The following is an 18,063-nucleotide window of genomic DNA, read 5'->3' as shown; positions in this document are numbered from 1 at the left end:
CCAGGCTCCACTCTTAAAAAAAAAAAAAAAAATCACAGATGGAATTTTTAACTCAATAAATTTTAATGATGTTCTTGCAAAACATACCATTATGGTGCGAAGTGGTTTTCTTTACCTACTCCTCTAAGTTTGGATATTTTTATTCAGACATTTTAATTAACAGGCGTATTATCAGCGTCCCTCAACACTGACCGGAGGTCGGAAAACTCAAGTGGAGGCAGTTTGCAAGCGCCGTGCCTGGCGCTCAGGTGCTCTCCAAGGCCGCAGAGCTGCGGCGCACAGGTAAGCGCAACAGCGCCCCCGCGGGCAGGTGGGGCCCCGGCGACCACACCCCCGGGGCGCGGGGCCCGCGCGGCCAGGTCGGCCCTATCAGCAGCCCTGGCTGTCGGCGCCCCGCCCCTGGGCGCGGAGTCTCGGCTTGGGTGCGGGCGGCCGCGGCTGCGGGACCTCGGCTCGGCTCCAGGCCCCAGGTGCAGGTGAGTGAGCCTGTCCGCCTCCTGGCCCGCCGCGCCGTCCCCGCCGGCGCCGAGTTCGAGCCGCCCTGCAGGCTGGGTCGCGGGGATCGCGGGCGGGCAAGGGTGACGGAGACCTCTGGTTTTGAGCGGCCTCGAGTTTGGCCGGGGAGCTCGGAAGGCCCGGCCACGCGCCGGTCGGCAGCCCTGGGCGGTCTGTGCGCAGCGCGGGGACCCGGGGCCGCGGGAGGTGAGGGAGGCCGGGCTGCAAGTTTTGAGGTCGCCAAGGAGCGCAAACCGTGGGACCGGCCGGGGCGCCCAGGTCAGCACCCCTCCCCCGTCGCTGCGCTCGGCCCCAGGAAGTGACACCGCTTACCCTCCACCCGGGAGGGCCTGAGCTCTCCAGGGAGCTGGGGGTGGTGAGCCTTCCGGCTCGCCGGGGCCGCGGGCCTGTGCAAGGCCTGGCCCTGCAGCGCGGCCCTCCTGGGAAGGGAGCAGGCCCGCGCGCCCCTGGGCCTCCCCATCTACTCAAAACTGCTGGGGGCGGGGGGGGGGGTCTTGACCGCCCGGGGCCGCTCACCTCTGGGCCCCCTGGGGCATCTCATGCTGGCGCTGTGCGGGTCACGCCTGCCCGTCCGTGACGGGCCACTTACTGTCACTCCTGGCGGAGGGGAGACGGCAGTAGACCAAGATAGGAGGCCCCTTCCCTTCCTGAGCTCACGATATAGATAATTTTTATTTCTTTTTCATCCTCATTGCGAATGAGCTCCGCGAGATTAGGGACAAAATCAGTCAATGGAGGCAGAAACGGTGGCTGAAGAACCGCCTGTGGCCAAATTCTGCCTCGGACACGGACGTCTTTGAGCTTCCGTTTCTCCCATCTGCAAAATGGACCGAGTGATACTTACACCCTGGAGTTTTGGTGAGCATTAAGCGAGGGAGAGGTTGAAACACACAGGCGACTTCCTGACAAATAGTAAATTAGCAAATCAGGTCATTATTCTTGACCAAGTCAACGCCGACCTTTTAGAAAATTGCAGTCAGAACAATTTTTGCAAGAAGAGAGTGGGCAATAAAATATGTTAAAATGCGCTATGATGAAGAAGAATATGACTAACCTCTAAGCAAGTGAAAATATAACGAGTTTTAAAAATTGGAAATTACAAGTGGAATATCACAAATGCAGGGAGAAATAAGAACTTTGGGAACAATTCTTTTAAAAAAAACCCTCAGTTAATGGATTATCTAAGACTCAGGGAGAAGATGACAACTTGTGCGGGACAGTAGTTTAAGAATTTGCAAAGTAATTATAAATTTCCGAAATGCTTGGGATAGAGATTCTTTTGAGGTACTTTTAAAAAAGAATTTGAAGCTGGTTGTGTTCCAATTCCAATATTTATCAAGTGCCACCTTTCAGATTATCCATTCCAGATAATAGGTTAAAGTAGAATTGAACCCTACACAAAGGTAAATAAATAAATAAATAAATATATATATATATATATATATATATATATATATATAATTATTCCCTAAGTACGAGAAACCAAACTTACTTATGAATGCAGTTTCCACCTGTTCAGGTTTTTACTGCATTTTCAGTAGAGTTCCGAGCTGGGGGGTTAGTCTTGCCCATCTTATTTCTAACTCATTCTGAGCCCACAGCCTGGGCTAGTCTCTAGTGTTCCCTCCCGAGTCGCTGACTTTAATTCTGAAGTCCTTTTGATACTGACTTGTGAGCTTCTATTGGATGCTTCAGATCTAACCATTGGCCCGTCCTCTGACTCTTCCTCTCCCCCTGCCCCTTTCCAGCTATTTTGCCCCTAAATCGCATCTGCCTGGAAAGGAAGCGCCGTTCTGTAAAACCAGGCTTCTGAAACCTTGATGTGCATAGGCGTCACCTGGAGATCTTTATTGACTTGCAGAAACTGAATTGGCCCAGATGAGGCTGAGATTCTGCATAAAGAGCTCCACTGGACGCCAATGCTGGTAGTTCCGCCATCACCTGACATTGTTTTTCAGGCATCTGCTTCTGATTTAATAGTTCCACTCGGTCTTGAATTTGGGCTCTTTCATTTGCAAATGTGATCCACAGGGCTCTGGCATTTTGGGCTCTGGGAACTGCTCCTCTCACAGCCAGGCTGTCATCTCCTGGTCGAACCACACTGCTCTTGAGACAGGCCTCCGTGGAAGGCTGAGCTGACCTGCCTTTTCTCCTCTGGGCTCGCTCTGTTGATACAGGCAGTCAAAGGCCTTCTGGGATGTGGGCAAGGGTTAGTCAAACATGCTAACTGTATGTTCCCCTCCTTCAAATTTCTTTCTCCAGCCTCAACTTTAAACCCTTTGACAAGAGACGTTAACTCTTACAGCATCTTTTCTGCTCAAAATTCTTTCTCTGTCTTGAATATCTATAGTACTGCATTAGATGGAAAGAAATAATAGAAATATCATGGGGCCACATTTATAATTTTAAATTCCTGGTGGCCTAAAAAAAGAAGAAACAGGTGAAATTGATTTGAATATATTTTATTTAACTCAATACATCAATAATATAAAATATTAGGATGTATAATCAATACAAAAGCTGTTAATGATATGTTTTAGGTGATTTGTTTTTCTAACAAGTTCTTTGAAATCTGGTGTATAGTTGATGCATAATATATCTCATTTTTGACTAGCCACATTTTGGATGCTCATTTCAAGTGGCTACCATATTTGACAGCTCAGTTCTAATTTATGCGTAGAAGATCAGAAAACCAAGCCTTCAACTTTTCTAAATATGTTTCTTCTTTGTTCTGTTTTCTTCAGCCCTAATGAGTTATAATTTACATCTATTAAATCAACTTTAAGCATACAATTCTGTGAGTTTTATTATGTATACAGTTGTGCATTCACAAACACAGTCATATATATAGGACATTTCCATCACCCCCAAAAGTTCCTTGTGTTGGAGTTAATCCCCTTCCCACAGCCTTGGGCTTGGCATCCACTAGTCTGTTTTTGAAATAGGATAGTTTTGTTTTTTCTAGAGTTTCGTATAAATGGAATCCTATAATAATTTACCTTTGGAATCTAGTTTCTTTCCCTTTGTATCATGCTTTTGAGATTTACTTGTTTTTAAGTATCAGTTCGATTTTATGTTTGGTAAAATGCCATTGTATGGATATACCACAGTCTGTTCATTTACCAGTTATTGGTTTTATGAATTATTTTTATTTATTTATTTATGAGATTTTATTTTATTCATTCATGAGAGACACAGGCAGAGTGAGATGCAGGCTCCCTGTAGGGAGCATGATGTGGGACTTGGTACCAGGACCCTGAGGTATACCCCACCACCTGAGCCAACGGCAGGCGCTCAACCACTGAGCCACCCAGGTGCCCCTATGAATTATTTCCAGCTTTTGGTATTATTGCATTGCACTTATGATGCAGAAATGCCCCATGGCCTATTCTGTACATAAAGGTCTCAACTGGGATCCTAGGGGTAGCTAGCATGCCTTCAACTAGGCAGTGTATTTGTGAGTTTGTTCTTTATTATTTTTTTTTTCAAAAGGGCCAGATACTCCTTTTCTTTCTTTTCTTTTCTTTTCTTTTCTTTTCTTTTCTTTTCTTTTCTTTTCTTTTCTTTTCTTTTCTTTTCTTTTCTTTCTTTTCTCTTTTCTTTCTTTCTTTTTTCTTTTCTTTCTTTTCTTTTTCTTTTCTTTTTTCTTTTCATTTTATTTATTCATGAGAGACAGAGAGAGGCAGAGACACAGGCAGAGGGAGAAGCAGGCTCCATGCAGGGAGCCCAATGCGGGACTTGAGCCCAGAACTGGGATGTGGGATCACGCCCAGGGCCCAAGGCAGGCGTTCAACCGCTGAGCCACCCAGGCGTCCCTGTGAGTTGGTTCTTTAATGTCCCAGACAAGACTCCAGCTAGGCAAGCAGAACAAATGGCTTTCAAGGAAAGTGATCAAATGGGGGAAACGCACACTCACTCACTCTATACATATATACATAGGAAGATGTCTTTAAAAAATTCTCATTGTGATTTAAGACAATGGTAATATAACTTAACAACTGAAAGCTTCTAATAATGAGAAATAGTGTTTTTCTTTCTTTTTTTTTTTTTTTTTTAAGATTTTATTTATTTATTCATGAGAGAGACACAGAGAGAGAGGGGCACAGACACAGGCAGAGGGAGAAGCAGGCTCCATGCCCGGAGCCTGATGTGGGACGTGGGACTGGATCCTGGGTCTCCAGGATCACATCCTGGGCTGAAGGTGGAGCTAAACTGCTGAGCCACCTGGGCTGCCTGAAATGGTGTTTTCCAATGAGAACATCTATTTTAATTCACAAACAATAAAGTTAGAGAAAGTTATAGCATCTCTAGTTGTGTAGTTAGAGAAGATTCTAGCTTTCTTAACTGACCTTGTCCCAAGCACACACAGACTAACTGGCACAGGTCAGGCTTTCTCACATTATCCTTAAATGCCATCGAGTTAAATCTTGTTATGAATTGAAATAGTGGATTTTTCTCCTAAGTCCAAAAGAAGTAAGAAGAAATGAAAAGGGATAAGAAAGTGAATGATGAATTCTTGTAACAGATACTTATATAGAGCTATCTGTCTACCAGACTTGGCTCTGTCCCCAGTAAAAATATTAAGAAGCCCTTTTCCTCATGGTGACAGGTTAAGAGCATTGAAGGATCAGAGAGCAGTGCCAGCATAAGTGTAGCCATAATTAGTTTTTATTGAGACTATTCTATGCATTGGCTCAGATAATTTTCACAATTATACTCCTAAGGGAGGAATTGATTTCGGCAATGCACAAAGGATGAAGCCACAGCTCAGATCAGGAAACATTTCAGTGTTCTAAAGCTAGATACCGATTAATTCAGGATTTAGACCTAGGTCTATGTTACTCTAGCACCAGTGCCTTCTTTTCTGCCCTAAACTGCCAGGGAAAAGGAAGCAGCCTAGGTCTATGGGATGTGCTGCCAAGAATAAAGCCAAGTTGGGCTGGGGAGGGAGCTTGCAGATAACTTAAGAAGAGGTATCGGATGCTTTTAAGTGTTAAGAGAAATGGAACATGGTATCATGAATCAGCACAGCCTAAAAATGAGAAAAGCATCAGTCACATCATGATCTGAGCGCCCGTGCATGTGGCATGGGTAGCATGAAGAAAGCATTCTCTCCCTTTAAGGACCAGACAGGTCACTAGTTAATAACCTGAGATTTGGAGCTGCATAAAACTGGATTGTAGTTTTTACTTTGTCACTTACTCATTCTGAGACATTTGGCAGTTAAATACTTCCTTAAGAATTTCACTTTTCACTTTCATAAAATAGGTGTTATTAAACCTCACTGATAGAATTACTGTGGGATTTGCTCGTTCAAGGTCTGTAAAGCGTTCAGCCATTGCCTAGCACAGAAGAACTGATCAGAAAATGGTATTGATGATGATTTTCTACCTTCCTATTACTATTCTTGAAATGAATACCTTCATACATCATTATCTCTCCACACCAACTGCAGAACCATGCTTGACTTCAGTCCTCTCCCATGGCATGCTTTGTGTACAAGCTCAGGGCTTAGGAGAGCACTGAACCGGAGGTCATGGTAGTCTTCCCCTATTCTTTTTCCCTCTCATACAATTTGTTAATTGAGATACCATTCTTGTGCCATAAAATTCACCCTTTTTTAAAATTTTTATTTATTTATGATAGTAACACAGAGAGAGAAGCAGAGACACAGGCAGAGGGAGAAGGAGGCTCCATGCACCGGGAGCCCGACTTGGGACCCGATCCCGGGTCTCCTGGATCGCACCCTGGGCCAAAGGCAGGCGCCAAACCGCTGCGCCACCCAGGGATCCCATAAAATTCACCCTTTAAAGGTATACAGTATTTGGGGGATATAATTACAAATACATCTAACGAGCACCACTATCTAATTCCACATTATTTTCACCACCCCCCAAAAGAAACCTCAAACCTATGAGCAGTCATCCTCATTCTTTCTCCCATCAGCCCTCCACAAATAACATCTAAGGTTTGCTATTCTGGACATTTTATGTAAATGGAATTCTATAACATGTGATCTTTTGTGTCTGGCTTCATTTACTTGGCCTAGTGTTGTCAAGTTTCATTCATGTGTATCATGAGCCAATATTTCATTTCTCCCTTCCTTCCATGTTTACACTTCTATCCCATTAGTGATTCCAAACTACTTCCCTGAAATGCTGTAAAACCTCTTTGTGCCAGCCATCCCACCTGCACACATCTCCCTCAGGTCTTTCTCTGGACTGCCCTACACTGGAATGCATGTGGCCCCCATCACCTCATCTTTCCCCTCTCCCCCCAAAACATGGGTCCTCTGAGACTCCTGTCAAAGATTATGACAGGCCCTGGTGAAATTTCTTCATCAAACAGGCCCTTTCTCATTTCCACACACCTTATGCATAAGGGTCCGTGTTCGACTTTTACCACCTTTCCCACCAAATGTCTGGTTAAAGCTCTGAGGTTGCAGACAGAGCCTTGAACTAAGACTGTAGACACATTAGGTCTGCCAGCTGCCAACTCTGACTTACAGACTGTTTGGTTTTATAATGTCACTCAATGTCTCCATTGCTTTATCAAAAGGCCAAAAATACTCTCATTTTCAGAGCTTTTCTATGAGGGATAAGGAAGGCAGGGGAATGTGATTTTCAAATCACAAATAGTTATGAAAATCAAAATATTACCTCACAGTTATTGTGGTCATTGTTTTGACCTGTTAGAAGGTGTTAGAGCTGTTAGAAGGTGCAAGTGTCTTCATGCTAAATGATTCTCATGGGAAGGCTCATCACAAAGGAAGTTCTGGATTTTCATTCATCAAAAGTTGAGGACCTTATACACCTGAAACTAATATAGCACTGTATGTTGAGTCTACTTGAATTAAAATAAAAAAAAAAAAATTTTGAGGACCTGTGTGTAGACACTGATATTTCTTTTCTTTTTTTTTTAATTTTTATTTATTTATGATAGTCACACACACACAGAGAGAGAGAAAAGCAGAGACACAGGCAGAGGGAGAAGCAGGCTTCATGCACCAGGAGCCCGACGTGGGATTCGACCCCGGGTCTCCGGGGATCGCGCCCTGGGCCAAAGGCAGGCGCCAAACCGCTGCACCACCCAGGGATCCCTGACACTGATATTTCTGAGGATATAGTAATGAACAGGGGAAAAAAAAACAAAAACAAAAACAGTCTCTGATTTCTAGAACTTATATTCTAGCAGGAGGATTCAGGCAATTAAAAATATGCATTAGGTGGTGGTGAAAAGAAAAAGCAAGCAGGTTAGTATATGGAGAGTGATTGTATGGATGGCCATGCTTTAGTTAGGCTAGACAGAGTCAGCTCTTCTGATAAGGGAGCGTGTAAGGAGAGTGTGGAATGAAGTCACCCAGTCAGGCGGATATTAGGGTGCAGGGCCTTCAAGCAGTAACAGCAAGTGCAAACATGCTGAGGCAGCCGTGTGTTTTGATGCTTTTAACACTAAGGGTGTGTTTTGGTGGATGGGAAAAGATCAAACAGATGGTGGCTCACGCAGGGCTACTCCTCTCACGGGCTTCAGTTGGTCCCTCCATCCAGTAGGAGTCAAGGAAAATCTTTAATTTAACAAGGAGTAATTCTTGTTCTAACGAGAGTACAAATTGATGTCTAATATGAGCTGGAGTGAATAACAGGTTTGAATACCGTGTTACCCGGGTATCTGGCCAAGTTGTCCAGGATACTCAGCATCCCTTTATTTGCACTCTTTTCTTACCTTGACCCTTTTTTGTTTGCCCATCTACCCAGGATTCTGGAAGCAAGAAGTGCCTTAGAAATCCCAGCTGGGCAGGCAAGAGCCAGGGGAGAAGCTACAATGACTTCAGCGGTCCTGGTGGACATACGAGATGAAGTGACCTGCCCCATCTGCCTGGAGCTCCTGACAGAACCCGTGAGCATAGACTGTGGCCACAGCTTCTGCCAAGCTTGCATCATGGGAAATAGCACGGAGTTGGTGATGGGCCAAGACGGGGAAAGCAGCTGTCCTGTATGTCAGACCAGCTACCAGCCCGGGGACCTGCGGCCTAATCGGCACCTGGCCAACATAGCGGAGAGGCTCAGAGAGGTGGTACTAGGCCCTGGGATGCAGCTGAAAGTGACTCTCTGTGCACACCATGGGGAAAAGCTCCAGCTCTTCTGTAAGGAGGATGGGAAGCTTATATGCTGGCTTTGTGAGCGGTCTCAGGAGCACCGTGGTCACCACACGGTCCTTATGGAGGAGGTTGCCCACGAGTATCAGGTAGGATTCCAAACAGAGAAGGCAGGGAAGAGCAGGGCCCTTGGCAGGAGATGACTTTTCTTTATCCTGTAATATTTTTTTTTTAAGATTTTATTTATTCATGAGAATAAATAAATAAATGAGAGAATTCATTCTCTCATTCTCAGAGAGAGCGGGCGAGAGAGAGAAAGGCAGAGACACAGGCAGAGGGAGAAGCAGGCTCCATGCAGGAAGCCTGACGCGGGACTCAATCCTGGGTCTCCAGGATCACACCCTGAGCTGAAGGTGGCATTAAACCACTGAGCCACCCAGGCTGCCCATTTATCCTGTAATCTAATTTCTTTGTAGTTTTTCCATTTACCTAGAGGATGAACCTAGAAAATGCCCCCTGCCCAAGGGTAGAGACTTTATCTCTTCATTGCTGCTCAAGACCTGCTCCGCAAGAGTAGAGGATGCTGCAGGGTATAACTTGGTATGATCAAGTGTGGGGGATGTGGTGGTGGTAAGAGAAAAGTCCTTCATAAACAGGTTCTATCCCTGGGAGGAAAGAGAAATGAGTCTATGCCCTTTGGCTCTTTATGCACACTCCCTGTGCATAAAAGATCCTTAGGCCTTCTCGGTTCTTCAGCTGTGGTAGGAGAGACTTCTGAGGTCAGCATAATCTCTTCCCTATTCACTCCATTCTGGACACAGAGACAAGTTAGTGCTTGACCGTGCTTGCCCTGATGTTTCTTTAAGGAGAAGTTCCAGGAGTCTCTGGGGAAGCTGAGGCAAGAGCAACAGGAAGCTGAGAGACTAACAGCTGTTATCATAGGGAAGAGGACATCATGGAAGGTGAGAGAGATTCTTCTTGAAGGTGTCCTGGGACAAGAATCAGGGCAGGGCATGGGAGCCCAGGGTCTGTCTGTTCCCTGATTTGACTGGAAGAGCTTCCCTTTGCCTAATTCTTTTCTGAAGCCCTTCCAAACAAGGGCATTGTTCTCGGTGAGGATGGGGAAGGGGGTGTTAGAGAATGAACATATCAAACAGGAATTCAGGTTCTTAAAGATGGTTACATAGGAGAGGAACCATGACCATTGGCAGCCCCCAATTCCTGATTCCAGACCTTGTTCTACAGTTTCAAGCTCTGGAAGCTCCTGGAAAGACAGGTCACACAATCATTCCCACCTGGGTATTCAAAATTGGAAGGGGAGGCCAATGCAGAGACCTGGGAGGCCAGGGAGGTGCCTTGGAATCTAGACCTCCCCCAGGATCCACAGTCTATGTCCTGGAGGCCTAGATAAGGTAGCCTGGGGCTGATGGTCTGGGAAGAGCTGAAGACAAAGCAGAAGGAAAGAACAGGTTCTGTGGGACTCCCTTCCCATTTTTACTCTTTTCCTGGTGAGACCTAGCCAGAAGAGTGGTGCTGAGCCTGAATCTCCACCCCCACCCAAGAGTAGGGACTCTAAGCTCAACAGATGAGCAGCCTTTATCTCTTACATGTTCCTGAAGAATCAGATGGAACCTGAGAGACACAGGATCCAGACAGAATTTAATAAGTTGAGAAGCATCCTGGACAAAGAGGAGCAGCGACAATTGAAAAAGCTGGAGGAGGAAGAGAGGAAGGGCCTGAGTATTTTAGAAGAGGCTGAGAATGAGCTGGTCCAGCAGAGCGAAACACTGAGGGAGCTCATTTCTGATCTGGAGCTTCGGTGTCAGGGGTCAGCAATGGAGCTGCTGCAGGTAAGACTCGGGGAAGAGCCCTTAGTCTGAGAGTCAAGGCAAAGGGAGACTGACTTTCACTCCCTTCTTATGCAGGACTAATGACCTGGTAGGAGAAAGAAAAAGATTTGCTTGGCCCTGTTGTGCCTCTTGCCTATTAAACTATGCAGAGGTCACGGGTAAAACATAGGATAATTAAGGTATAAATGCTAGGGGATTCTCATTTTCATTTATTATATATAAAGGGTAGTCCAGAAGTTTATTTGATACTATGGAGAAGATCTGTTATATCCACTGATGTTTTAGAGCAACATTTCTCAATCTCGGCACTGTTTATATTTTGAACTGGAAATTCCTTGCCATGAGGGACTGCCCTGTACCTTGTAGGATGTTTAGTAACATCCCTGGCCTCTACCCACTGGATGTCGGTAGCATCTCTCTTCAGCTGTAACAATCAAAATCCTCTAGATATTGCCAAATGTCCCTGGGGGAATCATAATCCCTCTTCCTCCTGTTGAGATTCACTGGCCATTTGGCATCTGTCAACTCTGAGGCTGTGTTGGGATTTGTCAGGTACTTTTCAGCCAGCTTAGTTACAGGCAAACACCCAAGCTCAAGTACTTAGAGATTCTGTGTCATCACCAGTCCTTCTTTGCTTTCACTATCTTTAGGGCAAAATCATTTAACATGTAAAAGAAGTTTGAATGGGTCTTTTTAAGACACAAAGAAGACTGAGCTCTGGGACGTGTGTACTGGGGTGTGTGTATGCATGTGTGTGTGCCTGGAGAGTACAAGGTGTCAGTTTGGAGATATTTGATACAGAAGCTTGAACCAAAGTTGAAATCTGAGCGGGTGATTTCTGCATAGAATGACTAGTATGACTGGAGACTGGATGTAGTTTCAACATTCTGGAACATTCAGGCTATTCCTTATTTTCTGTTTGCTTTCTTGCTTTCCTCTTGCTCTCCATTTATTGGTAGAATAATTAGTCCTAGTTACTTATCCTTGGGTCCTAGTATTAGGGTCATGGAGTAGCTACATTCTACCTATTGGACCTTTTCCCACGCACTGCTTCATTTTATTTTTCTTGTCCTTTTTCTTCAGCCTGGATATTGGGTTGCCCTGATGCTTCTCCCTGCCCCCACTTGAGCCCCTCCACAGACTCTTCAAGCTGTAAAAATTGCTCCATAAGTGCAAAGGGCTCATCCATTTATATCATTCGACAGGACCTGTCTAGACTCTCACATCTGTTTGTATGACTGCCTTATGGGTGTTTTAACCTGAGTGCTGTTTCACAGTCAGGTTTTCTAGAGCTCGCTCAGCACAAATACTTTCTTCCTCCCCTTTTTTGTATCGATGTGACATTGTTGCATGTTAGATTTGATAGCCCATGCCAGCCTGTGGCTTTCAAGTATCAGAATGTTACCCTTGAGAATAAAGCTAACGGAAGAGAAGGAGACATGAAGTGGCACCTAGATTTGGCCATTGAGTTCCTCAGTAAGCCATGCCTTAAGGCTGATCCAATCCTAGGTATTTGGTGTAAATTGACACATCCACCCCCTCTATTGCTTTCCATATTCAAACCAGTTTGAGTTGTGTTTCTGTCAAATGCCACCCAAAATAGGCCCAACACAGAAAATAGTTATTGCCACGTTACATAGATCAAGCCATTGTCCGTCCTTTCAGTCAATGTGGTGCATAGAGCAGAAGCTATGAGGACCAAGCGGGAGGCTCTGCTCCAGAAAGGCCATGGTGGCAGTGATGACAGTGAAGAGCAGGTGGCTAAAAGAAGTTATGAGTGTGAAACGGACTGGCTTGATCTGAGATGGGACATCAAAGTGAATATGACGTAGTTTTTAGAATCATACTTTGTCTAAATTGGGTGATTAAATGGATCCTGGCAACACTGAGGAAGATTGAAGATAAGAGACTTCACCATTGCAGGAAAAGTAAGGTTTTTTTTTTTTTTTTTAAGCGTTTTGAGTTTGTGGTGCCGATAGCTCTCTTGCTGGCATATATGAGAGACATCTGAGTGGAAGTACAGATTTAGAAACCATGAATATGAGTGTGTGTCAAAATCAAGAAAACTAGATGAGGTCAGAAAGGATAGCATTGAGGGTGAGAGGAGGTAAAGTTTGAGAAATAACCACATTTAAGGCTCTTGTATCCTTAGCAATCAGAATGTAAGCATCTCAAGGACAGAAATGATGACTTAATCATGTGGGATTCTCTAGTTCTAATAGATAGTGTGCATATTTAACATTACGCACACACCCTATCATCAAAATAAAGGTACTAATGAATGAGTTGAATCATTTCCTGACATCCCTACATTAAAGTCTCAGGGACAGTCTGCTCTGAGTTCTTAATCTACTTTGTGACCTCCAGTTTGGGTCCTTTTTTATTCCCATCATATCATGGGGTGTTGGGAATGGGATAAGGAATATGGATGAGGCTATTAACGGGTGAGGCCTATTCTATTACTCTTTAACTTAACATTTCTCTTTCCTTCCTAGGATGTGAGTGATGTCATGAAAAGGTATGTGTAGGAGAGAACACAGAATGGTCCCCTTGGATTGACAAGGATTTCTGCACCCATAGAGTTATCTTGTGGGCAGTGGAAAAGGAAAAAAGAAAAATCACAAGGCAGGGAAGATATAGGACTGTGATGCCTTGAGTTGCTCATCATAAGAATTTTTGGGTTCCCCAAAATAAAGGGAATGACTTGGTTTCTATGGTAAGAGAATTTGGATGAAGGGGGGGTTGGTCACAAATTGGGGACAGTAGTGTTCTTAAGAATAAAAATTGCAGTATCATTAACTCCCCTAGTATCCCATGACCAGACTCCATTGCCACAAAACTTTGGATGTTTCCAACCCAGATTCTAGTAGCTTATAGTTACCTCAAACTACACAGCTTTTCTTTGTCCATCTATATTATCAGAAGGAAATTTCCCATCTGTGTTTTCCAAGGTCCAAAATACAACACCTGGGGCATTTCGCTTCAATTTCCCTTTCTCTTTTGGCTTTTGAAAAGTCCATGCCTTACTACCTTTTTCTCCTCAGACTTCCTTTTTTTTTTTTTCAATTCCAGGAAAAACATAGACAAGGTCTTGAGAAGATTGGTTTTGGCCTTGAAACAAAACATGTTCTCTTCTTTCTCCCATACTCTAGAATCTCATCCATCAAGATGACATCTAAGGTTGCCCACACACCTGTACCTTTCAGCTCCTCATAGACACATGAAACACAGAGTCCATTGTCCCTTCTGAAATATTCACTCTTGGCTTGGAGATAAAGATGTCTTCTTTCTCCAACTGGCATGATATTCCCAGAGACAGAGATATTCCCTCCTAAAACACTGTTCTGCAGGCCTTTCTCCCTAAGCCTTTAGGAGAGCCTAAGGCCTAACTCACTCTTCACAATGAAGCCCTTTACTCGATACTCTCAGAGCCCCAGCAGCAGTTTCCTGGTGTTCTCCCTGTCAACACACACATCTCCAGTCCGTTATACTAGACCTTTAAGATGACATTGACATTGTAAACATTTTGTATCTTTTTTAGAGGTAGAAAAATATTTCCCAGCCCATTATTTTATATAGTCCTAGGATGTAGAGAGAGAAGGGAAAATTATTGTGTTTTATAAAAAACAAAAAACAAAAACAAAAAAAACAAAACAAGCAAACCAAAATGAGTCTTTGAAAGGTTAGATCTTATCCAAGTTTGCACAGATGGTGAGAAGCTAGTTTCTAGTCCAGGTCTTCCAGTTCTAGTGCCAGAGCTCTTTGCAGAACGTTGCTCATTTTCTTTAGGAGAGAATGCTGAAGTTCTCCCAGGGGCCTGGTTGATGGGGAAGATGGGTGTTGGAGGAACCCAAGGCCAGCAGTGTAGGAGATTCATAAGGTCTATTCTCTCTAGAAGTGAGTTCTGGACCCTAAAGAAGCCAGAAGCTCTCCCTACCAAGCTGAAGAGTATGTTTCGAGTTCCAGATCTCAAAAAGATGCTGCGAGTGTTTAGAGGTGAGGAGATTCAGGGGACAGCTTTTGGATGTGAAATTATTGTAGCCTCAGCAATACATAGAATGGAGTGTAGAGTTGGTATTTGGTAATAGTGGTACAGAGAGAGATCAGAGAGAGAGGGACATAACCATGCTGAAGAAGATGCAGTTCATATATAAGGCAGAATGAGATGGCCAGCTTGCATCATTATAGAATTTCCTGCCTCACCCCTCAGTCAATAAGGGGGAGACAGCCGACCTGAAACTGTCAATTCTGTATAACATAATTGACTCTGTTTATCATTACAGAACTGACGGATGTCCAGAGCTACTGGGGTAAGTAACAACCATGGCCTCTCTGAGCTGAAATGTCCTTGGCCTTTCTCACCTGCTCCTCCCACTCAGACATACCCACACACACTCTCAACTACAAGGTGTTAGTACCATCTCTCCAACCCCCCACATAGTTCCATTCCTCCACTTCTGTGTTCCCTCTTCCCTGTGTCTTATGACCCATGTACCCATCCTTATCTGCTGATGTTGTACCTTTTCCCACAGTGGACGTGACTCTGAATCCACACACGGCTAACTTAAATCTTGTCATGTCTAAAAACCGAAGACAGGTGAGATTTGTGGGTGCCAAGCTATCTGCGTCTTACCTTGAAGAGCATTATGACTGTGGTATCCTGGGCTCTCAGCACTTCTCCTCTGGGAAACATTACTGGGAGGTAGATGTGGCCAAGAAGACTGACTGGATCCTGGGGGTGTGCAGTAATTCAGTGGGACCAACGTACTGTTTCAGCCAGTTTACGAACAATCGAAATGTCTACTCCAGATATCAACCTCAGAGTGGATACTGGGTGATTGGGCTCCATCATAAACATGAATATAGAGCCTATGAGGAATCTTCTACTTCCCTGCTCCTCTCCATGATGGTACCCCCTCGCCGTGTTGGGGTTTTCTTAGACTACGAGGCCGGCACTGTTTCCTTTTATAATGTCACAAACCATGGCTTTCCCATCTATACTTTCTCTAAATATTACTTTCCTACCACCCTTTCTCCATATTTCAATCCTTGCAACTGTGTAGTCCCAATGACCCTGCGTCGCCCAAGCTCTTGAACATTCTGCTATCTCCACCCATATCTGAGCAGGACCCTCTAATAAGATTCATCTGTATCTCAGTCTTTCTGCACTTCTGTTTTCCTGCGTTCTCACACCCTTCCCTTCAAACATTTATCCAGTGCCAAAATATACCCAGAGGTGATTGTGAACATCCCTGAATGATTAATTACCAATATTGAGATGGGTGAGGGTAGCTTTCAACATTTTACCATTACCGTTGATTCATGGGATCAAATTTAGGAAGTTCTTTTCTATTAATTTGCTATCATCTTCTGCACTGAATGGAAAATTGAATTTCAATAGATACTGTCCATAATTATTGATATAATCCTGTGCCCTGTTTATTCTGTCATTGGAATACATTGATTTGTTTCCATTTTTAAATGCAACACAAAGTCCTGAAATAAATCATTATTCCTCATATGCAATAATGGATTTGTTTTTGCTAGTATATTTTGTGGGTTTCATTACCATCCCCATTGATGAAAAAAAGCGACCTATAATGTTACAGTGTTGTAACACCGATGTCAGGTTTTGTAAAATGCAATAAATGAGCAAAAAAAGTACTATACTTTTGTGTAAGTATAGGTTTTTTTTTCATTTTTTATTTATTTATGATAGTCACACACACACAGAGAGAGAGAGAGAGAGGCAGAGACATAGGCAGAGGGAGAAGCAGGCTCCATGCACTGGGAGCCTGATGGGGGATTCGATCCTGGATCTCCAGGATCACGCCCTGGGCCAAAGGCAGACGCTAAACCGCTGTGCTACCCAGGGATCCCTTGTGTAAGTATATATAGGATTGAGTGCTAAAAACCATTATAATGTTAATTTTGGTGGCTTTAAATCAAATTTTAACTTCAGTTTTCACTGCAGCCTTTATGGATTTAAAAATTTAAGATTAGTAATTGAAAATTTAAAGCAAATTTCCCAAATTCATTGAAGTAGAAAAAAGGGAAAAGAAAATGATGATCGAATATAGATTTTTCTCTCAGAATGGGAGGAAAACATACAAAGAAAATAATATAAAGCACTTTTAGGAAGAGAATGACTTTTTCCAGTGTCACCCCCTTTCTTTATGCTCAAATGTGAGCAGCCTGTGAATGAGCTGCAATGGCTTTGCTAGAGGTGCTATATGCTTTTGAGCCAACTGTAAAAGAAATTAGGAGGTGGCTGTGAGAGTGGAAACAAATACCAAGGAGCTGACTAGAGCTACTGTCCAATATGGTAGCCAAGAGCTACCTGTGGCTATTGAGTTCTTTTTTTTTTTTTAATATTTTATTTATTTATTCATGAGAGACACAGGGAAAGAGAGAGGCAAAGACACAGGCAGAGGGAGAAGCAGGCTCCATGCAGGGAGCCCAACGTGGGACTCAATCCCGGGTCTCCAGGATCAGGCTCTGGGCTGAAGGTGGCGCCAAACCACTGAGCCACCCAGGCTGCCCTGTTGAGTTCTTTATATGTGACTAGTCTGAACTGAAGTGTGCTCTATATATAATATGCACACCTGATTTTGAAGACTTAGTTTAAAAAAATAATGTAAAGTATAACTTTTCTGTTGTAGATAGCAATGATAATATTTTGCATACACTGGATTAAATAAATATATATTAACTTCACCAGTTTTATTTTACTTTTTAGACGTAGATACTAGAAAATTTAAAATTACGTGTGTGGCTTATATTGCCTTTCTATTGGACAGCTCTTTCTGAAATGCAATTTCTATCTCTCCAGGGGCCCTTGTGTAGGGAAGGTATGTTCATCTCTGCACAGACCTCCTCCCTTTGGGGCATTTTTGTAGAAGGTAATGGCAGAAGGAGATCTCAACATATTTAGAAATTTACAATGTGGAAGATCATAGAAAGGGATCATGGCCAGAAAAAAAATCATTCTACCTGGTCTGGTCCCTGTCTTTAGCCCCCAGTCTTTTGAGCACTTAGTCTGAAGAAATACAAAGTAGCTCATCCTCAGGCTCAGCTCTGGTATCTGTGGGGGAGATGAAGTACAGTTTATAGTAAAAACCCAATATTGGTTTGCTCTAAGGCAGAATTTTATTTGGGAGATGAAATTTGTGGGAGACCAGAGGCCAAATGCATACGCTTCATCCTGATTTGCATTTCAATCAGGAAATATAAAAGGAGATAAAGCTGGCAAATGGTTGCTCGTAGAGGTGGTGGGGGTTTGAGAATGAGAGATGATAAAGAGAAAATCTGCCTGAGTAATTAATCCCTTCTACTTATTTTCCCATGTAATAATTTCCAGGTTAAAAGGAGTTAGCCCAGCTGTCCTCTACCAGTGGAGGTGTTCAGTGAATGACCTTACACAATAAGGAAAGACAAAGTACTTCCTGGGATTTTGTTGGTGAAATCTGGAGAAGGTTGTCCAGTTTGAGATTTGGAGGAATGAATTTGCAGCCCTGACTCTCCTGGGGGTTCTGGGGAGAAGTGGCCTTGATGTTTTGGGCATAATGTGGTATAGACTAACCTGCTATGATTAAATATGAT

The 18,063-nt window shown here is 43.7% G+C and overlaps 1 protein-coding gene across 3 annotated transcripts; it reads left to right on the top strand.

Annotated features, from left to right (window-relative positions):
• The first annotated feature begins 367 nt into the window (after positions 1–367).
• TRIM6 (tripartite motif containing 6) lies at positions 368–16,125 on the top strand. 3 transcript variants are annotated; one of them, XM_077866744.1, is made up of 9 exons: positions 400–476; positions 1,219–1,374; positions 8,271–8,760; positions 9,478–9,573; positions 10,231–10,461; positions 12,957–12,979; positions 14,357–14,457; positions 14,745–14,771; positions 14,994–16,125. In XM_077866744.1, the coding sequence occupies exons 3-9, from the start codon at positions 8,338–8,340 to the stop codon at positions 15,554–15,556; spliced, it is 1,464 nt and encodes a 487-aa protein (XP_077722870.1). In that variant the 5' UTR covers positions 400–476; positions 1,219–1,374; positions 8,271–8,337; the 3' UTR covers positions 15,557–16,125. The 3 variants fall into 3 exon arrangements, with proteins under 3 accessions (XP_077722871.1, XP_077722869.1, XP_077722870.1); XM_077866745.1 differs by lacking the exon at positions 1,219–1,374 and having other exon boundaries at positions 368–476; positions 14,360–14,457; XM_077866743.1 differs by lacking the exon at positions 1,219–1,374 and having other exon boundaries at positions 368–476.
• The last annotated feature ends 1,938 nt before the right edge of the window (positions 16,126–18,063 follow it).

The sequence above is a fragment of the Canis aureus genome, chromosome 23 (assembly GCF_053574225.1).
Source record: "Canis aureus isolate CA01 chromosome 23, VMU_Caureus_v.1.0, whole genome shotgun sequence".
NCBI lineage: Eukaryota > Metazoa > Chordata > Mammalia > Carnivora > Canidae > Canis > Canis aureus.
This window is presented reverse-complemented; position numbering and strand designations above follow the sequence as displayed.

What these genes read in the sequence shown, in the direction of transcription:
- TRIM6 (XM_077866743.1), top strand. Translation starts at nt 8,338, where the DNA reads ATGACTTCAGCGGTCCTGGTGGACATACGAGATGAAGTGACCTGCCCC. An exon ending in CAGCAATGGAGCTGCTGCAG is followed by an intron (nt 10,462 to 12,956) that starts GTAAGACTCGGG and finishes TTTCCTTCCTAG; the next exon opens with GATGTGAGTGATGTCATGAA. An exon ending in GTGAGTGATGTCATGAAAAG is followed by an intron (nt 12,980 to 14,356) that starts GTATGTGTAGGA and finishes TATTCTCTCTAG; the next exon opens with AAGTGAGTTCTGGACCCTAA.